Source organism: Harmonia axyridis, chromosome 2 (assembly GCF_914767665.1).
Source record: "Harmonia axyridis chromosome 2, icHarAxyr1.1, whole genome shotgun sequence".
NCBI classification, from domain to species: Eukaryota; Metazoa; Arthropoda; class Insecta; order Coleoptera; family Coccinellidae; genus Harmonia; species Harmonia axyridis.
Genome location: NC_059502.1, coordinates 32,643,051 through 32,665,642, shown reverse-complemented (window position 1 = coordinate 32,665,642; position 22,592 = coordinate 32,643,051). Strand labels below are relative to the sequence as shown.

The window sequence follows — 22,592 nt, the reverse complement described above, 5'->3', positions numbered from 1 at the left end:
TTAAACTCCATCTTTCATTTTTTGCTAGAAAGATATTTTTTAGTCAACAATATTATTATTTTGAACCTAGAAAATTCAACAAAAACCAGATTCCTACGTTTGGTATGCACCACATTTGAAATATTACAAATAATTTATGAATAGTAAAACAGGATTTAATAATTTAACAATTGGGTGTTTGTTAAATGAAAGATCATAGAATTATTGAAAATTTTTAATGTAATCAAAGTACCTACATCAACCAAAACTTATTTTTGTCTCTTGATCCTCAATGTGGCCAGCCTTATCCACTCGGCTGATATCTATCTTCTCAAAGTCTGCACATTGGATAAAAGATTGAGATGCAAAACCTAAACATATTGGAATGTTATTAAAAAATGGTATTTACAATTAAAATTCTCAGTAACGAGGTTTCCTGATTGGATAAATAACAAATTTCTTACATAATATAAAGTTATGAAAGTTTTGAATACATGAGTAAACTTCAGGAGGTGATTCCTCACTCTGAAACAGCAAAATTATTTATATCATACTAAAACATTTGATTAAACTTATCAGAATCTATTTCTCAAAAAGCATCCTTATGTGATCTGACATTGGTCATTAATAATGATGGAAGAAAAGTGTATTGTGCATATATGAAATCTAGATGTTTTAATTTCACGAATAGCAGAGAATAACATAGGTATATACATCACAAACATAAATAAAATATAGCAGAAAAATAGTCTAAGTAGTAAAAACTAGCGCACTATTCAGATAGGTACTTCTTATTTAGATGATAAAACAATTGTGGTATTACTTCAGAACTATATACACCCAAATGCAAATTACCATAAAAAGGAAAAATATCAAAATGCATATAATTTGAATGAAGAAGACAGAAACCATGCACACATTCCATTAACGATCCACAAAAACATGCAGCAAATATACCTATGCTATTAACAGGCATGCAAATACAAAAGCAAAAAGGCACATACAACAGCATTTATATATCTAAATGTAGTTACGTTGTCGAAGTATACTTATATTCACTTACCTCACATATTTTCACTATGAAACTAATCTGGAATTGGTGAAAAATCATCGAATGTTGAATATTATTATTACAGTTTTTCACTTCTTATCTCACATATTTCCACGATGAAAGTAATCCGGAATTGATGAAAAATCAAAGAATATTGAATATTATTATTATTATAGTTCATCACTTCTAACTAACAATCAAAAGTTAGAAAATGCATATCACTTTTCACTGCACTAGTCCTGGCAAAAATCTCTAAACAGTTCAACTTTAATAAAGGTTATGTATTATAAGAGTACTTGTATAGATCTGAGTAATATATCATGAATATGCTATATTTACATAGCTTTCACATAATATTAGCAATGTAAAATATATATTGCGAATGTTACATATATGATATGTAACTATATTACACACTAGTAGATATCAGAGTTATATTGTTTTTAGGGATGCTGGAAGATGTATCATATACGTAACTTCAGTAATATAACAATGTTACATATATGATATATGAATAAGTCAAATAATTTCATGGATATATGAAATGTTATGTATCAGATACATTAGTTTTGAGATGTATCAGGTATATACCTCATTTCTTAGGGATGTTATGTAACGGGAAGGCGCATATAACAACATGGTTTGCTGGGGTATAGCCCTAAAACTTTTACAATTCCCTTCCAATTTTGATGAAATATGAACTGATGGTCACATAATTCTGACTTTCCATATAAAGGGTGCATGTTAAGCATGCGCAATCGATAAATTACTGAGATTTCCATAACTCAAGTTCTATTAGTTCGATGTTAATTAAAATTGCTATGGATATTCAATTTGGTTAGTAAGTGGTTCCGTAAACATTTCAGCTCTTTTGGATATTCTATTGGATATGCCCATACGCTCATGGGCATACGTTAAATAACTGCAATCTCAATATTCCGCGTTTTACTGCTCCGATATTGGCAATATTTGGATAGATATTCAGGTAGGGAACTTATAAATCCCAAACATAGATAAATACAAAAGTAGGACCCCTTATCTATGGTCCCAAAGGACTTCATGCGCCTCACCCATGCGCACATAGAAATTAAATACGCGGGAACTAAATATTTCGCGTTTTATTGCTCCAATATGAATAATATTTGGTATCAGTATCCAGGTTGGGACATTAGAGAGGTCCCATAGGACTTAAGCTCTTTTGAGTATAAACCACCAAAAAGACTCATTCTAGATTTTGTTGAACAGATGAGGCGGCCTTTCCGGGTGGTGAGCAAAACAATGTTCACCGGCCTCGTGCAACAACTGACGTAGAAAAATGTTTATTTGAAGTTCGCGCCTTTTTCCATTAATTACGAGCAGTGCGTTTCCATTTTATCAAGCAAATTAAATTTATAACTCAACTTTGTTAGTTCTGCGAGTGTTCAATTATTAAATTATATTCTAGAAATTGCAACTGTGCGAAAAAATTATTATATTTTTATCAATTCAAACAATAATGATGACTTCACATCAATGGTGAACAAATCGTTTGATGGAATCCATCAGAAATTATGATTAAAATAAACATCCACCCTATACCTGACAATTCTAATCGTTTATTACCGTGAAAAATACAAAAGTTCTGTACGAACAATTTTTGAGGAGTTTAGGCGGCGCAAATTCGCCTTGTGCATCAATCCTCGGAATGAATTTTATAGGATTGCGATTCAGGGATCTTTAAAACAATTGATTTACTTTCCATCACAGACAACTGCTAAGTTCCATTCTGGGTCATATTTCAACGAAAAACTTATACTCAATTTTCTTGAAGATTTCATTGCCAAAAAATGTTGTCAGGAACAGCCCTAAATTCAAGAATCTATCTAGCAACCCTGTGTGATGGTCTATCTCTGCATAAATCAATCTCAAGCATAAATCAATGATTTTGCCTTGCCAATAAGTTCATAAGTGGAAGTAGGTTATGGATGAAATACATCCCAAGAATGGTATGAACAAATATCAAATTGGAAAAATGACATAGACAAACTACCAGCTTTTTCCTCAGTAACATTTATTGAATCATAAAGAATTTTGGGAAATATATCATAATTAACAGCATTTATATAGAAAAGAAATAATTTAAATAACTTTCAGAAAAACCAAAACCATCTAATAAATTTTTTACATCAATCGTGCAGCAGAGCAAATTTGTTTGTTATTAGTTGTAATTCATCTGCACTTTCATCATCAGAACTTTCATCCTCATCATCCGATGATGTTTTAGTTTGATCTACTTGTGTTTTTGTAGGCACCTCAGTGTCTGATACTTCTTCAGATGAGTCATACAAATCAACAATTTCCTTCTTTAGTGTGTTATCTTCTTTAGATTTTCCTTGAATCCAAATCACTTTCTGAACTTCTGGATGCTCTGACCAAAAATCTGAAAAACAACAATTTTTTTGTATATAGTATAAAAATAAGATTTTAGAATGATTAAAAAGGAGAAATGAGATGATAAACACTAACAAATATTAATAATTCATGCAGGTAAAAGAAAAAATTGTTTTACAGAGAATAATTTATTTTATAACCAACTCTACAATAAAAACACAAACCTGATCTAGAATGATATTTAGGTGGTTTGAAACACATACAGATTTTTCCATCAAGTGACATTCTTAACAAGCTATTTGCTCCTCTGTAAGAATCTAATCTAGCTGCTTTAGCTGTAATGAAACCACGCTTTTTAGCCCATCCGTCACATATGTCCATTGCTGACCAAGTGTTATCATTGTCAGGGTGATGAATCCTAAGCAATTTCGGAAGATCTAATCTTTCAGCTGAAATATATGAGAAAATTTATTATTGAATATTTCAAGCCTCAATAATATATATTCTGTATCAGTTGATATAATTCTTTCAATTTAACCCCAATACTATAGAGTTTTGATTCATTAACTCCTTAATATTCTACTCAAACCAAGTATCATTGAACTCTTCAGCAAATTTTATCATTGCGCATAGTAAAGAAACTATCCAGAATAGATAATAATTTATGTGCAAAAAATTTAATCATTTCAAAATATATCATTTCAATAAATTTGAATGAATAATACATATTTAGTATTTTGAATATTTTTCGCAAACTTTTTAATCATATTCAGTTTCCCAAGTTTTTTTATTCAATACACAATTTCAACTTTTAATCATATTCTTGAGCTGTTCAATGAAGAAAATTTTTTGTGATTAGCTGTTACATTTTCCAAAATATGTATCATAATCTAGTGAAAGGTTAATATTGATCATGTTGTCAAAATCGGGACTTACCCAAGAATTTTATCGTAGTATAAGGTTCTCTCAACTGAGCTATAGGAAAACTGCCCATTAGCACTTGCAATGTTTTGGGAACTTTTGATGGGAATACTAATCCTGGACAATCACATAGCCTTACTTTAGGAGTTAAGAATATAGTCTGGAAATGTTTAGTATGCCCAGGAGTTTTGGAAACACTCACAATTTTTTTACCTTTCAGAGCATTCATAAGTGAAGATTTTCCAACATTCGGATAGCCAATACAGCCTGAAAATAAAAATTCATATTTCAATATTTCCTCTCTGCATGAAAGGTTGATCAGGTATTATCCGAAAGCTTGGCTGAAACAATAAAGAGCTAAAATTACTACATACCCGATCAACCTTTCTGTTTTAAATCAGAAATTTTTAGCAATTTTGAGATATGCAACTATTTAAAGCTACTTTTTATAGTGCTTTGAATTGGTATATAGATATAGATACAATCTGCAGGGAGTCATATTCATTTGGACATTTCCTTTCAGCATCTCTAAATACGAACAAATATTGTTTTGTGTGAACAAACGACTTGTTTTTTGAACTCGAGCAGAGAAGAAATATTCAGATAAATCTAAGATCACTGAAGATTGTATGAATGTTTCAATCATACAATTTTTTATTATGTCAATATGCCAATGCCGAGCACTGTTTATAAATTGTTGAACCGTTGAGAGGTTCAAAATTGGAACCTCATAGTTAATAATTAATAACAAACTATCAAAATTTTAATTTCATTGAAAATAATAAACACACTTCATGTGCAGTTTACAAATAGATTCACCTATTCGATAAAAAGAATCTATGGTTAAATTAAATTCTGTACTAAAAAAAATTGTGAAACATAATATTTTTTGAGAATATCTGAGATATAATGATTCTGTGTTATATATTTTTTATAACGTAGCTTTGGAAAGAGTAAATAATCAAAGAAGATGTACATAAAGGCTTCTAATATCACTAGGGTGAGATTCTCAAATATATCTTAATTTGCCTAAACATATACATCAATATGCAATCTGAAATCTAATAAACTTATAATACTAATTCATTCATATTAAAAAAATAAATAATAAAGGATTCATATGTTATATAATATCATCAGAGGTTGAAAGAGTACTAAATCTTTTCAATAAATTTACTAATAATGAAATAATTCATCACCTATTGTGAGTACACCATTTTTAAATCTTTCATGCTGGAAAAAACTAGTGTCAACTGTTTTCTGTTCCACCACCTCACCAACCTCAACTTTTTCATCTTCTCTACTTTCGGTCTCCATTTCTTCTTGAATTTTTTGTTCCCAGCTGGAAAGATCTACCTCAGATCCAACAATAGATTTACAAACTTCTAATAAAGTTTTTGCACCTTCAACAGCCATATGAATTCTACCCCTTCTTCTTCGAACTTGTAGTCCTAAAAAATTTAATAATGGCTGCATACTGGCTTCAATTATATTAATGATGAAAAAGTGTTCATAGAATCTATATTCGAATTTCATCTATAAAACGAAAATAATCAACTTTTGTATATTTTATATTGTTAAGTATCAAAATAACAAATATAGAACTCATATAATTTATTTATCCCAAACACCGAAAGGTATCATTGGGATTTTGATTATATATATACATATATATATATATATATAATTTGTATATATAACTTATTTATGTGCTGGCAAGTCAGTATCCTGGGATGTTATATGACTGTGCTAGTAAAAATTCATAAAGAACGCCTACAGTCCCTCCATCAGCAGTCAAGTCCAATTGGAAACAAAAAGGAAAATTTTAGTCTCTTGTGTCAGTATACTCATGGTAATCAAACACGCATACTTGTACCCCCCTTCCTTCAAAGCTATATAAGAAAGGTAAATGTAATTGTCATGATTAACTATATGAAGTTTAAGTAATTCAAAAAATAAGAGAATATAAGTATGTGAGGAAGAGAACAAATCCTAATTTAACAAATTTTAGTTCTTTTCTCAATTACATGCATGCCAAATGGAAAAAAGTTTTGATAGTATTTCAAAAATATTATGTACTAATATACAGACTATCATTTCTAAATTCTTAAATAAATTATAAAGTTTTTTTTTATGAAATAAACTAATATCAATAATAATATATCTCACCAGCTTTATCTGATTGGCTACCAATCAAATTATATCCTGGTAAAGAAGTGAACATTACAATGTGAACACTAGGGTACATTTCTTCAAAATAAGATTTCCAGGCAACAACTAAAGAAGCAGGTGCTAGGTCAATTTTATTAAGAACTAATATAAATTCCTTTTTCAGGTCCTTAGTAACATATTCATAAAGAGAAGGGGGAAACATGAGACTCTGAAAAATTTATTACTGATCTAAAATATTTTCAGAAACATTTAGTACTATATTTACTCACCGAAAATCTTATATCAACAATATACAAAACTATATCAGACATTTCAATAACTCTCCATAACTGCCTCCAAGTTTCTAAATTCAATTCAAAGAATCCTAACTCGGTTGAAGTCATTTTTTTTTCAATTTCATTCAAATACTCCTATGAAGAAGATTCACAATATTTAAAAACATGGCTACTGTGCTTTAATTCTTTATTCCTCAATTAAAATTAATTATTATATAAAGACTGAAGATAATTGTTATAGTTTGTTAATACTCTATAACAACACTTGTGAAAAAGATAACCATTAGTTTTCAATAGTTTCCCCATTGTTTATGGAAAACTAATTATAATTTTGAGTTGAAAAATTGCATGTTGGGGTTTGGGACAATGATCTTTCTTGTTAAAATATTTTCAAATATGTACAGGGTGTTTATGAAAAGATCATGAAGTTGGACAACTCAAATTCATCAAAACTCAATATTTTCAAATTATGTTCAACCTATATTTCATATTCTTTCAGTCAATTATACATACAAGGTGTTTCATTGAGAAACGGAAATACTTCATAGGTGCATAGGTGGCACCAAGGCGGTTCTGGAGATACCCCATTTATTGGGTCTTACTGTCTTTGTAGCCGAGATACAGGGTGTTGTATGAATTTTGCCCGTTTCTTTCTGAGGCCATATCAAACGAACCACCCAGTATATATTCTTCATATTCGGCAAATATGTTCCTAATTGAGAGCCCAAACGTATCAGGCAATAACCGCCTTGAAAATCCAGGTCCGGAATAACAAATAAAACACCCTGTATAAAAAGAGGGTGGTTATTCAAGCAAACCCAATACCTAAAATGATAACTTCAACAGAAATAAAGGAATAACTTGAACTAAGGAAAAACCACAATTTCTGAGTGCAGTAGCCTGTGACTTTTGGAAAACATTGAAAGAAACTAAAAGTTGATGTTTCAATAATTAAATTGAAATTTCTTGAATTGTAATTGATTCTTTGTAATTGAAAATTATATTCGTTTATAGAATCTCGACAATCCCAAGGAACATTTATAGCGTATTCGATTGGCTGCACCAGTTCGAATTAATTCGAGCTAATTATGTCATTTAGCACTACAAAAATTCGAATTAATTCGCACTGGTGCAGCCAGTCGAATAAGCTATTAGTTACAATTCATGAAAAGTCAAATACAATTATCGACTTTTAGTTTCTTTCTATGTTTTCCGGAAGTCACAGACTACTCCTCTCAGGAATTGCAGTTTTTCCTTAGTACAAGTTTTTCCGCGATAACTCTTAAAGGTTTCATTTTAGATATATCTTTTTATATGTAGAAATGATTGAATGAAATAATATATATAAAAGATGTAATTCGAAAGTCTGTAGTTTTAGTGAATTTGAGTTGTCCAAGCTCATAATCTTCTCATAAACATTGTATTGGTCAAATCGAAAATGATTAAATGAAATAGGTTTTTTCAAAAAAATGTGAGTCCTTGTTGCAACCATTTTTTTTATAAAAATCCCAGTAACTCATGAACCGTTGAGTTTTTACCTAAGGTATGGTATATTACCAAAATTTACATAAAAAAACTATCTAATGATGCAATAATATATTGGGTGTACCATTTGAAATAAGATAGTACTAGTAGTCGGTTTTTGGTATAACCAGAAGTTATAGAGGTCTGAAAATATTTTATGAATAAAGATCATTATCCCAAACTCCAATATGCAAATTTTCAGCTCAAAATTATGATTAGTTCCCCATAAACGTCTAATAGGCTATCATGGTAAATTACCATGTATATGATATACACTTCTATGAGTAGATATTCTGGTAATTTTTTTCATATACTATATTCAGTAACTGAAAGTTAATTCAAAACTTAATTACATACTGTAAAATATCGATTCTCTTTAGAATCCAGCTGTTGCTTTGATAATTCATAAGACCACTTGGGTCTCTTTGGGAAATCTAATTCTCTTGGAAAATACCCGTTCGCATCTATTTCTAACTGTTTTTCTTCTACAGGCATTAAGCTTTGCCGCGCCATTTCCTTTCGTTTCCTCAATTCCTCTGCTGTTTCCTTATGAAATATCAATGCATATTTGTTCGTTTTAGCACCTGGATTCATTTTCGATTGATAATTGATTTTTCTAGTCCTATCGAAAGTTTCATTTTCTTCGCTTTCTTGCATAAAGGACATGTTTGATACTAAAATTAAAAAATAATTCAAAGAAGTGGGACTTGTTTTTTGAAGAATTCTACCTTTACGTTGTTTTTTTAATTTCAGTTGCTCCTTCTTAGCTTTACCACTGAATGGTATTTTTTTTCTACCTTGAGGCATTCTAAAATAATATGTAGGATTTCACCACCACTAAAAATTTTAATTTTTCAAATAGGCAATTCAGTTTTAATTTTTGACCATAGACATCAATGGTCTCTCTCTTATTCCATTGTTCTCTATGGTTTTAACAGTTTTAAGGTTAATTTGACATATTACTCATTTATGATTTTTTAATATTTATTGCTTTAGAGGAAAGAAAGTGAAATGAAAATATAAACTTCTGGTTTTAGTTCACACAATGTTTCATTATGAAAATAGCGATTGATATCTTTCAGTTTGAAAAAGAAAAAATTAATCTCTACAGTAGAATAAATCTATGTAGCTATTTTCACTGACGTTTTTGGACATTGTACTCGGGTTGAAAAATCAAAACAACGAAGAAGGTTATATAGTTTTGCAGGAATTGAGATGTCTGTTTTTTCTAAAGTACGAAACTTTGTCTCAAGACATCGTGGTAAATTCATCGTTGGTAGTATATTAATTACAAGTTCTATTTTCCTCACAAGATATGCACAACAAAAACTCAAAGATTGGCAAGAAAAGGAAATGCTCGAATTTTTGGAGAGAACTAGAAAGCAGCAACATTTCGAAAATATCGGAAGAACCTGTAATCAGACTACCATGAATCTTGCTAGTTCTTTAGTAGAAACATTATCCCGTGTAATTAACACCGATAAAACAATAGCTGAATTGCAAGCAAACACTAGCAATAAAGTGATAGTTTGGGAAACTTTGAAGGTATTTCCTTTTATATGTAATATTCTACTGTTAAGTACACATAGATTCAAAAGTTTCGCATCATCTTATTCTCATATGAGGGAATTTTTCAATATCAACAATTTTTTGTCACCAAAGTGTTTTTTTTCTTAATCGTCACCAATTTTTTTGGAAGGAATAGATATTTAAAATTTTTTTTGGAGATAACAATAGGGTAAATGCACTGGTTCTCGACCAGTTAACAGAAACATCGATTTCGAGCACGATTTTTTCACACATAAACTTATCAAATTTTAATGGTGTTGATGTTCATCGAATCTTTGGCGAGTTTTAAATGATTTGTAATATAATTTCAAGCGTTCTTTCCGCATTTAACCTTTGAAATGTGAAAACATATAGAAAATCTCAATAACCTTCGGTTCTCGACCACGCCGCAGAGTTCTCGACCATTTTTGTGTTAGTTTTCGACCACTAATAATAGTGGCCGCTCCACTTGAAAATTTTATAAAAAACTTTAGAGCGAGATGAATGATTAGAACTTACTTTCGTGCATTACCATCGACATCACTACCTATCACTCAGATGGGTTTCAGATGAGGTAATCAAGTAAGAAACACTCGGAACGTAAAAAAAAATTATTTTGCAAAAGTTTCCACTTTCTATAAATATTTCAAAATAGCAACTCATACAACATTATTTGGTTATTTTGCTCTCAATATCTATTTAGAAACTAATGAGTAAATAAAATATAAAATACCGACCACCAGTGGTCGGTTAAGTACAATCAAATTGGTTCTCGACCACGAATAAATAAAGGGTAGAAATAAGTGTTTCAACGTTAATTCGGTGGTCGCCAAGTAATATTCAGAAAGTAGATATATAAATGAATCAAGATATCGAAAAAAAACGAAAATGATCCGACAGAAATATATCGGTTGAAATAAACAATTATTGGAGTGACTATTGATTCTCGACCACTTTGGTCGAGAAATAAAAGATACAAATTTTTCAATACCAGTTCGCGACCGCTGAATATTGAACAAAAAATATACATTTATTTGCTTCTTGATTGAAATACACTCAAAAATATATCTTATAGTTGATATAGAACAAAATATACACACATAATTCATTTTAAATAAGAAATAATTACTATTTTTTGGTCATATATCACAAAGCACTTTTCTAAGAGAGGACGAGAAAGAACCATTTTCTATGATAGACGATTATAAACTAATTTTTAGCTCGAAAACTTTGACTTATACCACAACTATGCAAACTATTTTGGAAGGGTAGAATGGTAGAGAACACGTACCTTGAAAATATTTTGCACTACATGATATATTTTTATTATTATTTTATCTCAAATCACGGAATGGTCGAGAACCAGTGCCGGTCGGCTAACCAGTGCATTTACCCTACTAATGCAAATTATTGCGTTAATGATAGCAGCTGAATTTTTCACTTTTGACTGTCCTAGGGTGATAAGTAAACTTGGCAATGCAAGAATTATGACTCTAATTGTGTGGCTAATAGGGTTGGTGTTTTACGAAGTGACATATTTCGGACATGGAATCACTATCTCCTGATCAATTCTCTTTGTAACAGACCAGATAGAGGAAGAAGGCTTGTCACTTATTAACTATAAAAACATGATATCCACTTAACACTCTGGGGAAATCCGACCAAAGCATTACCAGCTCTCCAAGGAGATATGTCTTGGAAAGTCAAGTATCGCTCCCTACTTCACAGAGAGGGATACTTGTGTCAGGTTTGAGGTGTATCCCGACTACAACCTGAGCACAGAGCTGGGCGTCTACATTGAGTCCAAGATTTCGGACTTATTTCCAATGAGACCAGAATCTGTTGGTACAGGATAGCCATCGATTTTGTATGTGGAGTAGGGAATCCAATCCCACAAATGCGGGATCCCTCTGAAATTCTGCGGGATTGAAATTGCGGAATTCAATATTAAAACTGCATATTAGTCAATAAAAGCGCAAACGTCTTTTGAAACGTCCCAGAAAGCAATAAACCACTCATAAATTACGCCTCTATGCGAGGGCGGCAAATTAGCCCAGTTTGTGGCCGCCTATTCATATTTTTAAAAAACATATAGTCTTGATTCTTAAAAACAACATGAGGTTGGTCCGCTCCGCAGCGTTTATCAATATTCCCTGCAATAAAAATCTCCAAACAGTCTTTACTAAGCCGCCTGTTCAACAAATAACACATGGCAACCCAACCAATATAAACAGCATTGCCTATTACCCTAATTGAAAGAGGGATGAATGTATTTCAAAAAGACGAAAAACACTATCTTTGCTTTCGAATTATGTTGAAGGGAAATTGTTTACACATTCAACATATGGAAAATTCCTACGATTTTGCATTCAGAACTAGTATCTCTAAAATGCCAAATGTTTTCAGCGGAACACATGTTTTTAATCCCAATTAGTTTTGGAAGCTTTGCATGCCCTTTGTATCTTGTGTCAGATTTTTCGAGTTTTTTCGCGGCAAAACTTGTCAGCTGTTGCCATGAAATAAACACTTTTATACTATAGTATGTTTTAAGCAGCATAATACCTTCTTATGTTAAATAGGTGCAGTACAAAGAGTGTATATGTTGTTAACAATCCCGCATTCTTGCGGATACGCGGGATTGACAATTTTAATCCCGCGGATTTGCGGGATTGATATTTTGTTGCGGGATTGGATTCCCTAATGTGGAGAGAGCCATCAGGAGCAATTCAGCTCGCCCATACTCGCCCCGTTCTCTCTTTGTCGGAGGGACTGCTATGTTTTGGGCTGGTATTTGTCCAATGGTTGCACAGAATTAATCCATTTTCAGGGAACCATAACTGGTGATAGACCTTAGGGAGATTCTACATCCTATTGGTGACCCATTAGTTGTTATGGAGGATAACGCCCTACCTCATCGCACTAGAGCTCCATCTCCAGAGATGAATACCATAGAACATGCTTGGCAGGTCAGTAGCAGCTCGAAGGAATCTGACCAGAAGTTTACAGTACCTTGTTTAAGCCACTCAGGAGTAATGGCTCAATATCCCTCAGCAGCATATTGCTAATCTGGCGACCGGTATGGGTAGGCATATACAAACCTGCAAAGATGCTAGAGGGGGAAATACTCATTATTAGGCAATAATCAGAATATCATTTCCCTTTTATCTAGAATACTCCATTTTTGAAAGAAAGGTTAATGGTGGATTATTAAGTGAACTGTAGGTGTGCTTTTTTGCTTGGAACTAAATCAATTAAATAGTATATTCAAAACTTTTGAATCTATGTGTATATTAATTTGTTGAAATAAATGAATATAAGGAAGAACAAGATGAATAGCTCAATAACTCTTGTTTACTACATCATATTGTTGCAGATCCAATTATTTTCAAAACTGTGTTGCCTGATATATGCAATGTCAATGCTTGTGATTATTCTTCGAATACAGCTGAGTATAATTGGTGGTTACCTCTATAAAGATCCAAGTTCGATTCCTGTAGATGTGCAAGAAAAATATTTGTCATTGACACAAAATTTGATGAATGATGGATTAAATAAGATGTTTTCTAAAATATCTATAGTGGTAAGTGAAATCTTGATTCGTTTTTTGAACATCCAAATCCTCACACCCAGGTCATTATGAACATTTTTATCAGTCTTTGGTGATATATGATAAATTGTAAATTTTGTTATTCATACCATATTCATTCTGGGGGTATTAGCCATGGTTAATTTAGTTGACGTTTCACCATAAATTGCAGTAGACATCTTTAGTGATTTCTAGGTCTTAGATTGTGAAATTTTTTAGAATGTTTGAAGCATTCAAGCGTCCAGTTTCAATCTAAAACTTATAAACCTCTGAAAATGTTCACTGTAATTTTATGCGAGATGCCAGACATAATCTGGCTGTGAAAAGCCTTCAACATTATAATTTCATATCCATTGTTATAAACTCTTTTGATGTCTCAATTGTAAATAGAGGAGGCAAAAGGTAAAAATGATAAACCCCATCAAAAGCTCAAACTTTTTTCAGTGTGAAAATATAATAGGAAAAATTGACTTAAAGAAATCGATGAGGTTATGTGATATAGATGCCGTATTCTGGTCACTTCAAACAGCAATAGGAGATGGAGAAGATAACCCAATTGAAAATTTTAAAGCATATTTAGCATTGAATACAGAAGATGATTTCAAATCAAAAGATATTTATACTTTATTGGTAATTATTACTTTTGTATAGCAAATTAGGAACAATAATCTAAACATAATTATTTCAGGTGAGAGATACCGTAGATTTACTAGAAAGTGATGAGGTAAAATTTCTGACAACACAATGTATAAATAGAGGTTTTACACAGTTAGCTGATCAATTATCTGAATTTTTTATATCAAATGGTGTGTCTTTAAAACAAGGACCATCTTCTTCCAAGGACCATCCTGAAGACTTTATTTTGAAAAAACCCTTAGCTAAGCTTTTGCCAATTATTAATGGAACATTGTCCAAAAATGCTTTTCCTGAAAAGTTTATTCAACAATTGGTCTCAAATGAAAGAATACATATTTTTGGAGCTAATATTTATGAAAGTTTATTATAACTTTTTTTTATTTTGATTGGAAATGGATATTTTATTTTTAGTTAATAAACTGTTCTGTTGAATATTTGTTTTAAATCATCCTACTCAAATCGGATGAATTTCTATTTTTGAATAACAAATAAAAAATGAGATTTTCAATTTTGGATGAAAAAACTTATAACTGAAAAAAAGCTTCATTATTGGATAATATATCCTTTCAAAACGATTATTGTTTTTATATTATCTGTTGATAGCAATTGGAGGAGTTCCTATGACAAGGCTTTTAAGTTCTTCGCCCTTGTTATTATTTTTCTCAGTTGTCCCCTTTTTTCAATAAAAATGTGCTTTGAAGGTACATTATTTCTAATTTGTAGAAATTCTACAAAAATCTATTAGGAACTAACTAGCAGAATATTTTGGTTTGTGAAATTTGAAATTATTGGGTAGGAGTGGAAAATAGGCTAAAATGATTACCATAAATACAAAACTACTCAATATAGGTCAGAAGTTAAGCCTTAACTTTCATGTGGTAAATATTTTTATTCATCTGGAATTAACAAGTAGGAAATATACAATCCATTGGATTTACTGAAGCTGTCAGGAAGTAAATTATGGTACTTATTCAGATTCTTCAAAGCATCAACCATCATTTGTTTTGAAACATTAACACAAAATACACTATTATCATTCATCCATTGATTAACAATATCAATATCATTTTCAAATTTATACAATACTTTATAAACACTATGTTGTTTCAAGTCCGTGAATCCATCTCCATAAAAGATTTGTAAATTCTTTTCAAGAACCCATAGAAACAAGTAATCATTTCTTTTAGAAGAATATTGTTCAAATAAAATTTTTCCACATCCTAAAAAACTTTGCTCAATAATATCAGATATTGTAAGAAACACATCTCTTGTTGGAGATGAATGCTCAATTTTATTTTCACTAACAAATTGAATGTTGTGAAACCAAGATTTAATATAATTTTCAGTTTTATGACCTATCCAAAAAAAACACCTTTTACATACAATGCTTCTTGATTTAACAACTACATTTTTGAAATTTTCCTCATTTATATGAAAATAACAACTAGAATAAAATAAATCTTTTGGTTTTGGATTCAAATTGTTCACAGGATTTTTGTCATTTACATGTTTATGACAAAACCATTCACTGGGATCTATATGATTACTTGGTAAAGGTAATATTCTATTGAATTTTATTTGTTCATTGAAGTTTTGTTGGCAATTGACACATTGAATTTTGTATTGGAGTTCAGGAGATAAATTCATCTGAGATCTCATGCCAGCTGACTGAGAAAATGTTTTCAAGAATTCACCATTAACACTTCCTAATTTCTTGTCAACAGTACCCAAATTAGAGCGAAAATAAATGTAGCTCTCACCAAAGGTGAGACAAGATAAAGAATTTTCTAAAAATTCATCATTACTTGGACAGTTCACGGGAATAACTATTTTACCACTCACTAATTCGAACCTTTTGGGAAATAGATTAATTTTAAAAGATCGGGGGTCAACTTCTTTCTTCAGATTGATGAAGAAATTCACAGAACGTAGTCTCGGTCTAAGTTCAATAATAATACCTTCAATGGGAGTCTCCATTATTCTGACACTGAAATCTTCCTGAGTATATCCTTCTCTTCTAATTTTTCGAATAATGCATCATTTTCTCTCACAACATAAGATAAGGTTGCTTTTTGGTAATAATCTGGCAGCAATTCAATATTATTAATAACAGAACTTAATAAATGAGCTCTTTCAACCAATATACCAGGTGCCTCGTGTCTTAAGTATGTGAAGTGAACATGTAAATGATAAAAAGAAGGTTGATAATGTAGGTATATCCTTAGTTGACTTCGATCAAGACCATACTTTTCTGATATTGCTTTCTGAAAACAAAAATAACAATGAATTATACACATTACCTTATCTTCAATGTAGTTCACTTACAATTCCTTTCGAGTAAATATTTTTCAGAATTGGTAAATGATCTGCATTCAAATCCCTGAGTGATTTAATATTTTTTTTGTGGCATATTGCCAACAAATACAAGGAATCTACCTGACCACCCCACTTGAGATCTGGCAACAATACAAATCCTGATTCAGGATCAGGATCCTCGAAGACAATTCTTTCTGTCTCTGCTTTATGATCTAAAATGTTGTCAATCCACTGTAAACTAAACTGATTCTTCAATAGGGGCAGAACTATTTTGTTATATATATCTGGAGTTTCATCTAACATATATAAAATATGAGAGGAATATTTCTGTATATGCTTCTCAGTAGCTGGATGAATTACAGTTACATCTAGGCCTGAAAAAATGTAATAAATTTAAAGGAGATGTTCTTAAATTAAAGATGTTCTTACCATTTAGTTCTGATACAGGAAAAAACTTTAAATTTCCGTAACTATCATTTTCAAAAGTAATTTTTGTATTTCCCTTGCTGAAATATGGTGTTTCTCTGAAGAGTACCTCCTCAAAAGGCGATTGTGTAAGAATTACAATAGCGTCACCTTCAATATTAGCGAAGTGCCCTTTCAAACAAATTGATTTACGAAGTGTATTGTTGTTCAAAACCTTTTCGAATATGAATTTGTCTAAATTTTTTATCTGCTGATTTTGATTTCCGACAGAATTTTTTGATACATTTTTTTCATCAGCGTTAGATTTTTTCAACTCAACATTAGAAAACTCTTTGGTAGTTTTGGAATTTTTTGGTGCATCAATTTCATCAACTAATTTCGAAATTTTTGCAGGAGTAGCCATTGTAAATAATCATAGATTTATGGAAAACATGCTACATAGAAAAAAGCTGAACACAAAACCTTAAAACATAGTGTGTTCTATGTTCTAAAGACAAAACAGTGGCGTTGCCATTTACCACAAAATTTGATTAGATTACATTATAATATATAGTCCATTTAGGAATTATTATATATATTTTGTTATACAGGGTGTTCAATTGGGAAACGGAGGCGAAACCCAAGGTGGTTCTGGAGATAGCCCATTTATTGGGTCTTACTGTCTTCGTAGCCGAGATACAGGGTGTTTTATGAATTTTGCCCGTTTCTTTCTGAGGCCATATCAAACGAACCACCCGGTATATTTTCTTCATATTTGGCAAATATATTCCTAATTGAGAGCCCAAACGTATCATGCAATAACCGCCTTGAAAATCCAGGTCCGGGTTAACAAAAAATTATGAATCGTTTGAATCCTCGAAACAACACCCTGTACATCGGAATTTTGAAAATCTGTTTTAATATTCGGAAATACCACTAAAAACTAAACTGAGACGTGTATTTCAAATACACGAATACCGAATTTGAAATTTATTATTTATATGGTTCGAAAGATGACCGTCAATCCCGATAGCCGCCATTTCACCTTCTGATAGGGATGGAGGAAACCTCTATAAAGTTAATTGGGATACTTTCTCACGAATTAATAAAATCTATTCCAAAATTTGTAGAGTATTTATCGTGAAAAAAATGTTTTTTCGCGCCGCTAGTTGGCTCTGCTAACTTAATATTAAATTAGCAGTGCTTAGAAATCATTATCGAATGAAAATTACTATTTGTATTGTGATTTACAGAGCCGGCGCGAGCAATTTTGGCGCCTGAAGCAAAGAATTTTTTGGCTCCCCTGCTGAAAAAGTATCAAAAACATGACCTCCTTCATTTAAGTCGTTTTTTTTTTAATTCCTTTGAAATCACAATAATTGTACCTTTCTGAGTTTAATTCCAGCAAAATCGTCTATAATATCTTCAAAATCAATTTTGCATCGCAGAGCGCAAATAATTTTTAATTTTGAAAAAGAAAGTTCTCCACCGCTAGCTACAGTTACCGGCATTGTAATTAGTATCCGAAGTACAATAACCATGTTAATTATAATTTTCAGTAAATTACCCGCCTCCAAATAATTCAGCAACTGGATATAGGTGACATTTTGGATTCCAGCGTGCGGCTCAAAAGAAGCAATTCCGTGCTGATATTTCTGGGCTCAATATCATTTCCTAATCGCTCGAAGAGTCCATAGTAATTTTGCATTATAAACTATGGAGATTTTGTATAATGCCTTTACGTTGGATATGAATTCAAATAATGATCTTTGTTCTTTCAATATGAGGAAGCGTTCATTCAAAGAATTAACGCAAATGTCCAATAATAAATGGAAAAAATCAATCTGATTTTTTTTTTGAGGATGAGTTATCGAATGCGTACTTCTCGCTCAGATTGGAATTTAGGTTTTATTTCCAAATTATCTGCCATTTCTTTTGCAGAGCAAAGCATTTGTTCGGAATCATTATGTAGTTCTCGAATTTGCCAAATATTCTGACGCATTTCTCAGCTCGCTAACACACACATCAATTATCACACCGGGACTTTGCAACTGCTCAGAAACGTTATTGATGTGAACTAAAACCTCATACCAAGTTAAATGAATTTGAAGCATGAAATTTTCAAAGCTCTTCTAGTATCGCCTTCGTTTTCATCATTCGCTGCGATTTCCCAAAGATCATCATCATATTTCTCTCAATTGATATCTTAGCGGCGTCATAGCGTTAATTCTACTTTCCCATCAGGTGGTACTAAGACCTTTAAGAGTTAGTGGAAAATTGTATATTTTCAAAACCCCCACCGTTTAATTGAACTTGAAAAACATACGAAAAGTTCTTGAATAATTGAATTGAAAAAATTTGATATTTCACCAAATTTACCAGCTGCATCGTTAATTACCAAATTCAGCGAATGACAAGGAACGAAAAAAGCTTCCGGGTTTTCATTAATAATAATAATAATACTTCACGTGCCTGCTTTAGCAGAAAAGTCAAATCGAATAAAACAAAATGTATGTCTATGTTATTACTCAGGAAAAACAATTCAACTGCGAGTCTCAGGAGTTGTAAGACAATAATTAAAATTGTACGCTTTTTGTGATTCCACTTCAGAAAACAGCTGACCCACGTAAGCAATTGGTATGCTTGTATTGTGGTGTCATCTGCTCTCTGATTGGACCTGAGTTTGGTGTAAAATAAACCTGCGGAATCTGCAGGAGCACAGCATGTGAGGCTCATAACTTATATACACAAAAAGGCAATTAAATCAACAAAAGTGACGAAAGCAACAAAAACAAAAGTGAGAGAGATGGACCTCATAGTTTGTAATTTTCATAAATTATTCTTCCTTTTTATACTAAGCGGAGAAACAAATGAAATGGCAGGATTTTTTTTTTGTATATTTATTTTTTCAGAAGATTTTTTAATTGAGTCTTTGTACATTGATAATCGATTTATAGTTTTTATATCGTATGGCAGATAATTGTACAATTTTGGTGCATAAAAAAAGATGAATCTCTGAGTATGGGTTTTCCTAAAAATTGGCAAGACAATGAACTTGTCCTCGACAAACCTAGTGAGTTTGGATCTTTGAGTGGTATATTTTTCTTTATTCTATATTTTGTGTCTATTTACCTTATGTTTTTCACGCTTTAGGTATTTTGATTTTTTCCTGGATTTCTTCGACTCCGATGAACAATGTGTAAGTCTGATTTTCACATTCACAAGACACTGCACTGCGTACGATCGATGAAAGATTACTTATCACACCACAAGATACAAAGGGAGGTAGGGCATGCAAAGCTTCGAAAACTAATTGGTATTAAAAACATGTGTCCCACTGAAAACATTTGACATTTCACGGAAAATAGTTCTGAATGCAAAATCATAGGAATTTTCCATATGTTGATTGTGTAAACAACTTCCTCATAACTCGAAAGTAAAAGTTAGTGTTGTTTTTCGTCTTTGTGAAATACATTTCATCCCTCTTTCAATAAGGGTAATAGGCAATGCTGTTTATATTGGTTGGGTTGCCATGTGTTATTTATTAAACAGACGGCTTAGTAAAGACGGTTTGGAAATTTTTATTGTAGGGAATATTGATAAGCGCAGCGGAGCGGACCAACCTCATGTTGTTTTTAAGAATCAAGACTAAATTTTTTTCGGAAATATGAAAAGGCGGCCACAAACTGAGCTAATTTGCCGCCCTCGAATAGAGGCGCTTGAAACAGTCGCTTCACTGTTTCCAGTGGCGACGCCAGCATTCAAAAACGAGTGGCCAAGAGGGGGCCGGATTTTTTTTGGGGGGCAAAAGTAAAGCGAAATTGTAGTTCTGCTAATCTTTTAGCCTTAGTATGTATATATGTATATTTAAATTTTAGGGCGGGGCAGCAGAATTTTAGGGGTGGCCCGGCCCCCCTGGTCCCCATAGCGTCGCCACTGGTCATTCAAATGTTTGAGTAAATGGTTTTCAATTAGGCAGGTGAAATCTTCACGAATTTCTTGGCCTGAGTAAGACCGGCAGTGTTTGTCCAGTGGGTTGTCCTGTTATTTATTTCCCATTGCTGGACCGTTGCTTTATATTGGTCTTTCCCTAGCCCACAGAAAAGCTCAGGTCCAGGAGGTGTTAACCTTGATACACTTTTTGCAAGTTAATCGGCTTTTTCGTTTCCTTCAGCACCACAGTGCCCTGGTACCCATAGTAGAGTCAGTTTATTGCCTCTGGTCATTTGCTTTATGGTGTTACGGCACTCCCAGGTCAACAGAGATCCCCGCCAGTAGGATTCCAGGGATCTCAGCGTGGTCTGGCTGTCCGTGGTGATGGAGACATGTGCCCCCTTGAGGTTCGTTTTAAGACACCCCTGAGCGCATACGTACAGCCAGTATCTCGGTCTGTAAAATAGAGGGCTCACTTCACAGGGCTTTAGAGATCCTCAGTTTAGGTCAATATACCCCAATGCCAGTAGGTACCTCTCTCTGATTTCTTACTTAATGTTGTTCTTACAAATTGTTGATTGATTTTTCAATTTGCGTCTGATCTACATGATATATATATATATATAGTACGAAAAGATATTAAATGCTGATGCTAATTTTCCGTAATATTCAATTCCTTTTCTAAGGTCTTGAGAAACATAGACATTTCCTTGGAAATTTACACACTTCCAAAAATGAGAATATTCAAACAATTTTTTTTGTAATTGCTGAAGGGCTGGAGGTACGGCATTTTGTTCTAATAAAAAGGCTATTTATGAATATTCTATTTCAATTTTGTTGTGATATTCTAAAAAATTCAAACAAGTAACCTTTATCTCACTTTTTAACAGAAATTTTGAATGAAATAAAATTTTTCAATTCAACAATATGTCTTCAAAGGAACGATTCGTTGAAGAGGAATCACGCGCTAGGTATGTCTTTGCCTAAAGATGTCTAGCTTCCTTAGGGAAGTTCCTTGGACATCTGGTGAAACATGAAACTAAAAGAAGAAACCAATGTTGAATCATCAACAGAGGTAGACGTAATAATAATCAGGACTAGGGTCTAGTAGATATTTTGAAAAATTCATTAATTATTCTTTTTCATAATTCAATAGATAATGAAGAAGTAAGCAAGTTAACTGTTCGTGATGTTGTCACACAAACGAAACCTTTTAAACTGAAAGTAAGATAAAATTACGTAGCCAGTGAAAAATACTCAACTCAAAGTGAAGAGAAGTAATGTGAAATTTACTTGATTGTGAAATGTTTTACTCGCTATTCTCTCATAAGCGCGTATGCGTAAGAGTTATATAGCATTCCCCTCTTCAGCATTGCCACTCTTCCGACTCCGAGGCATAGTATAAGAAATGGATTCTTTCCTTATACTATGACCGAGGTTCAAAATTTTAACACGGCGTTCTACCAGATATTCTATAGTTCAGTGGCTGTAGGCCTATGTCCGGACATGCGGTATATAGACGGCGTTAAATACATAACAAATTTTTCGATGTTTACGAGATATTGAGATACCTAATTGAATGAGATTTGGAGATGAGGGATACCTTATCAACGTAAATACCACGTCTTCAGCACTGCAGCGGAGTTCGTACAATAGTACGCCAGATTTTTTCCAAAATAAAATTCACTCCTACAATTCTTGTTCCATTTAGACTGAAATTGGTGCACTAGTTTTCAGTCTAAAATAAAAACCGTTTTTAAGTTCGAATACATATGGCCTTTTCATTATTCAACATCACCTTAGGGAGGAAAGGGAGGTATCGGAAATCTAGAAGTCATGCCAAATAAGATGTCCAGTGCTGGTGTATCCACTGAGT

At 32.3% G+C, this 22,592-nt stretch overlaps 4 protein-coding genes and 1 long non-coding RNA gene across 6 annotated transcripts; 1 reads left to right on the top strand and 4 right to left on the bottom strand.

Moving 5' to 3' along the window:
• Positions 1 to 200: 200 nt before the first annotated feature.
• Positions 201 to 1,684, bottom strand: LOC123673543. The gene is made up of 2 exons (XR_006746494.1): positions 1,043 to 1,684; positions 201 to 350 (listed from the first exon to the last, which is right to left on the bottom strand). It is a non-coding gene; the product is annotated as an uncharacterized LOC123673543 (long non-coding RNA).
• A 1,379-nt stretch (positions 1,685 to 3,063) lies between these two features.
• LOC123672117 (guanine nucleotide-binding protein-like 1) lies at positions 3,064 to 9,208 on the bottom strand. Of its 2 annotated transcripts, XM_045606108.1 has the most exons (8): positions 9,021 to 9,207; positions 8,650 to 8,966; positions 6,763 to 6,903; positions 6,491 to 6,701; positions 5,521 to 5,772; positions 4,337 to 4,588; positions 3,625 to 3,849; positions 3,064 to 3,449 (listed from the first exon to the last, which is right to left on the bottom strand). In XM_045606108.1, the coding sequence occupies exons 1-8, from the start codon at positions 9,097 to 9,099 to the stop codon at positions 3,196 to 3,198; spliced, it is 1,731 nt and encodes a 576-aa protein (XP_045462064.1). In that variant the 5' UTR covers positions 9,100 to 9,207; the 3' UTR covers positions 3,064 to 3,195. The 2 variants fall into 2 exon arrangements, with proteins under 2 accessions (XP_045462064.1, XP_045462063.1); XM_045606107.1 differs by having other exon boundaries at positions 8,650 to 9,208.
• A 45-nt stretch (positions 9,209 to 9,253) lies between these two features.
• Positions 9,254 to 14,494, top strand: LOC123672120 (peroxisomal biogenesis factor 3). Its single transcript, XM_045606111.1, has 4 exons — positions 9,254 to 9,837; positions 13,214 to 13,420; positions 13,871 to 14,056; positions 14,115 to 14,494. Exons 1-4 carry the CDS (start codon positions 9,508 to 9,510, stop codon positions 14,430 to 14,432), a joined length of 1,041 nt encoding a protein of 346 aa, XP_045462067.1. The 5' UTR covers positions 9,254 to 9,507; the 3' UTR covers positions 14,433 to 14,494.
• A 412-nt stretch (positions 14,495 to 14,906) lies between these two features.
• On the bottom strand, positions 14,907 to 16,039 carry LOC123672118. Its single transcript, XM_045606109.1, has one exon. It carries the CDS (start codon positions 16,037 to 16,039, stop codon positions 14,951 to 14,953), a length of 1,089 nt encoding a protein of 362 aa, XP_045462065.1. The 3' UTR covers positions 14,907 to 14,950.
• Positions 14,907 to 17,242, bottom strand: LOC123672119 (m7GpppX diphosphatase). Its single transcript, XM_045606110.1, has 3 exons — positions 16,808 to 17,242; positions 16,388 to 16,752; positions 14,907 to 16,326 (listed from the first exon to the last, which is right to left on the bottom strand). The coding sequence occupies exons 1-3, from the start codon at positions 17,205 to 17,207 to the stop codon at positions 16,039 to 16,041; spliced, it is 1,053 nt and encodes a 350-aa protein (XP_045462066.1). The 5' UTR covers positions 17,208 to 17,242; the 3' UTR covers positions 14,907 to 16,038.
• Between the last annotated feature and the right edge of the window lie 5,350 nt (positions 17,243 to 22,592).

Excerpts from the sequence above, each read along its gene's own strand:
- LOC123672119 (XM_045606110.1), bottom strand. The coding sequence starts at position 17,207 with ATGGCTACTCCTGCAAAAATTTCGAAATTAGTTGATGAAATTGATGCA. Across the intron at positions 16,753-16,807 it reads TCCTGTATCAGAACTAAATG|GCCTAGATGTAACTGTAATT; the intron begins GTAAGAACATCT and ends ACATTTTTTCAG. Across the intron at positions 16,327-16,387 it reads ATATTTACTCGAAAGGAATT|AAAGCAATATCAGAAAAGTA; the intron begins GTAAGTGAACTA and ends TTTTGTTTTCAG.
- LOC123672117 (XM_045606107.1), bottom strand. The coding sequence starts at position 9,099 with ATGCCTCAAGGTAGAAAAAAAATACCATTCAGTGGTAAAGCTAAGAAG. Across the intron at positions 3,850-4,336 it reads TACTACGATAAAATTCTTGG|CTGAAAGATTAGATCTTCCG; the intron begins GTAAGTCCCGAT and ends CATATATTTCAG. Across the intron at positions 3,450-3,624 it reads TAAATATCATTCTAGATCAG|ATTTTTGGTCAGAGCATCCA; the intron begins GTTTGTGTTTTT and ends GTTGTTTTTCAG.
- LOC123672118 (XM_045606109.1), bottom strand. The coding sequence starts at position 16,039 with ATGGAGACTCCCATTGAAGGTATTATTATTGAACTTAGACCGAGACTA.
- LOC123672120 (XM_045606111.1), top strand. The coding sequence starts at position 9,508 with ATGTCTGTTTTTTCTAAAGTACGAAACTTTGTCTCAAGACATCGTGGT. Across the intron at positions 9,838-13,213 it reads TAGTTTGGGAAACTTTGAAG|ATCCAATTATTTTCAAAACT; the intron begins GTATTTCCTTTT and ends ATATTGTTGCAG. Across the intron at positions 13,421-13,870 it reads TTTCTAAAATATCTATAGTG|TGTGAAAATATAATAGGAAA; the intron begins GTAAGTGAAATC and ends AACTTTTTTCAG.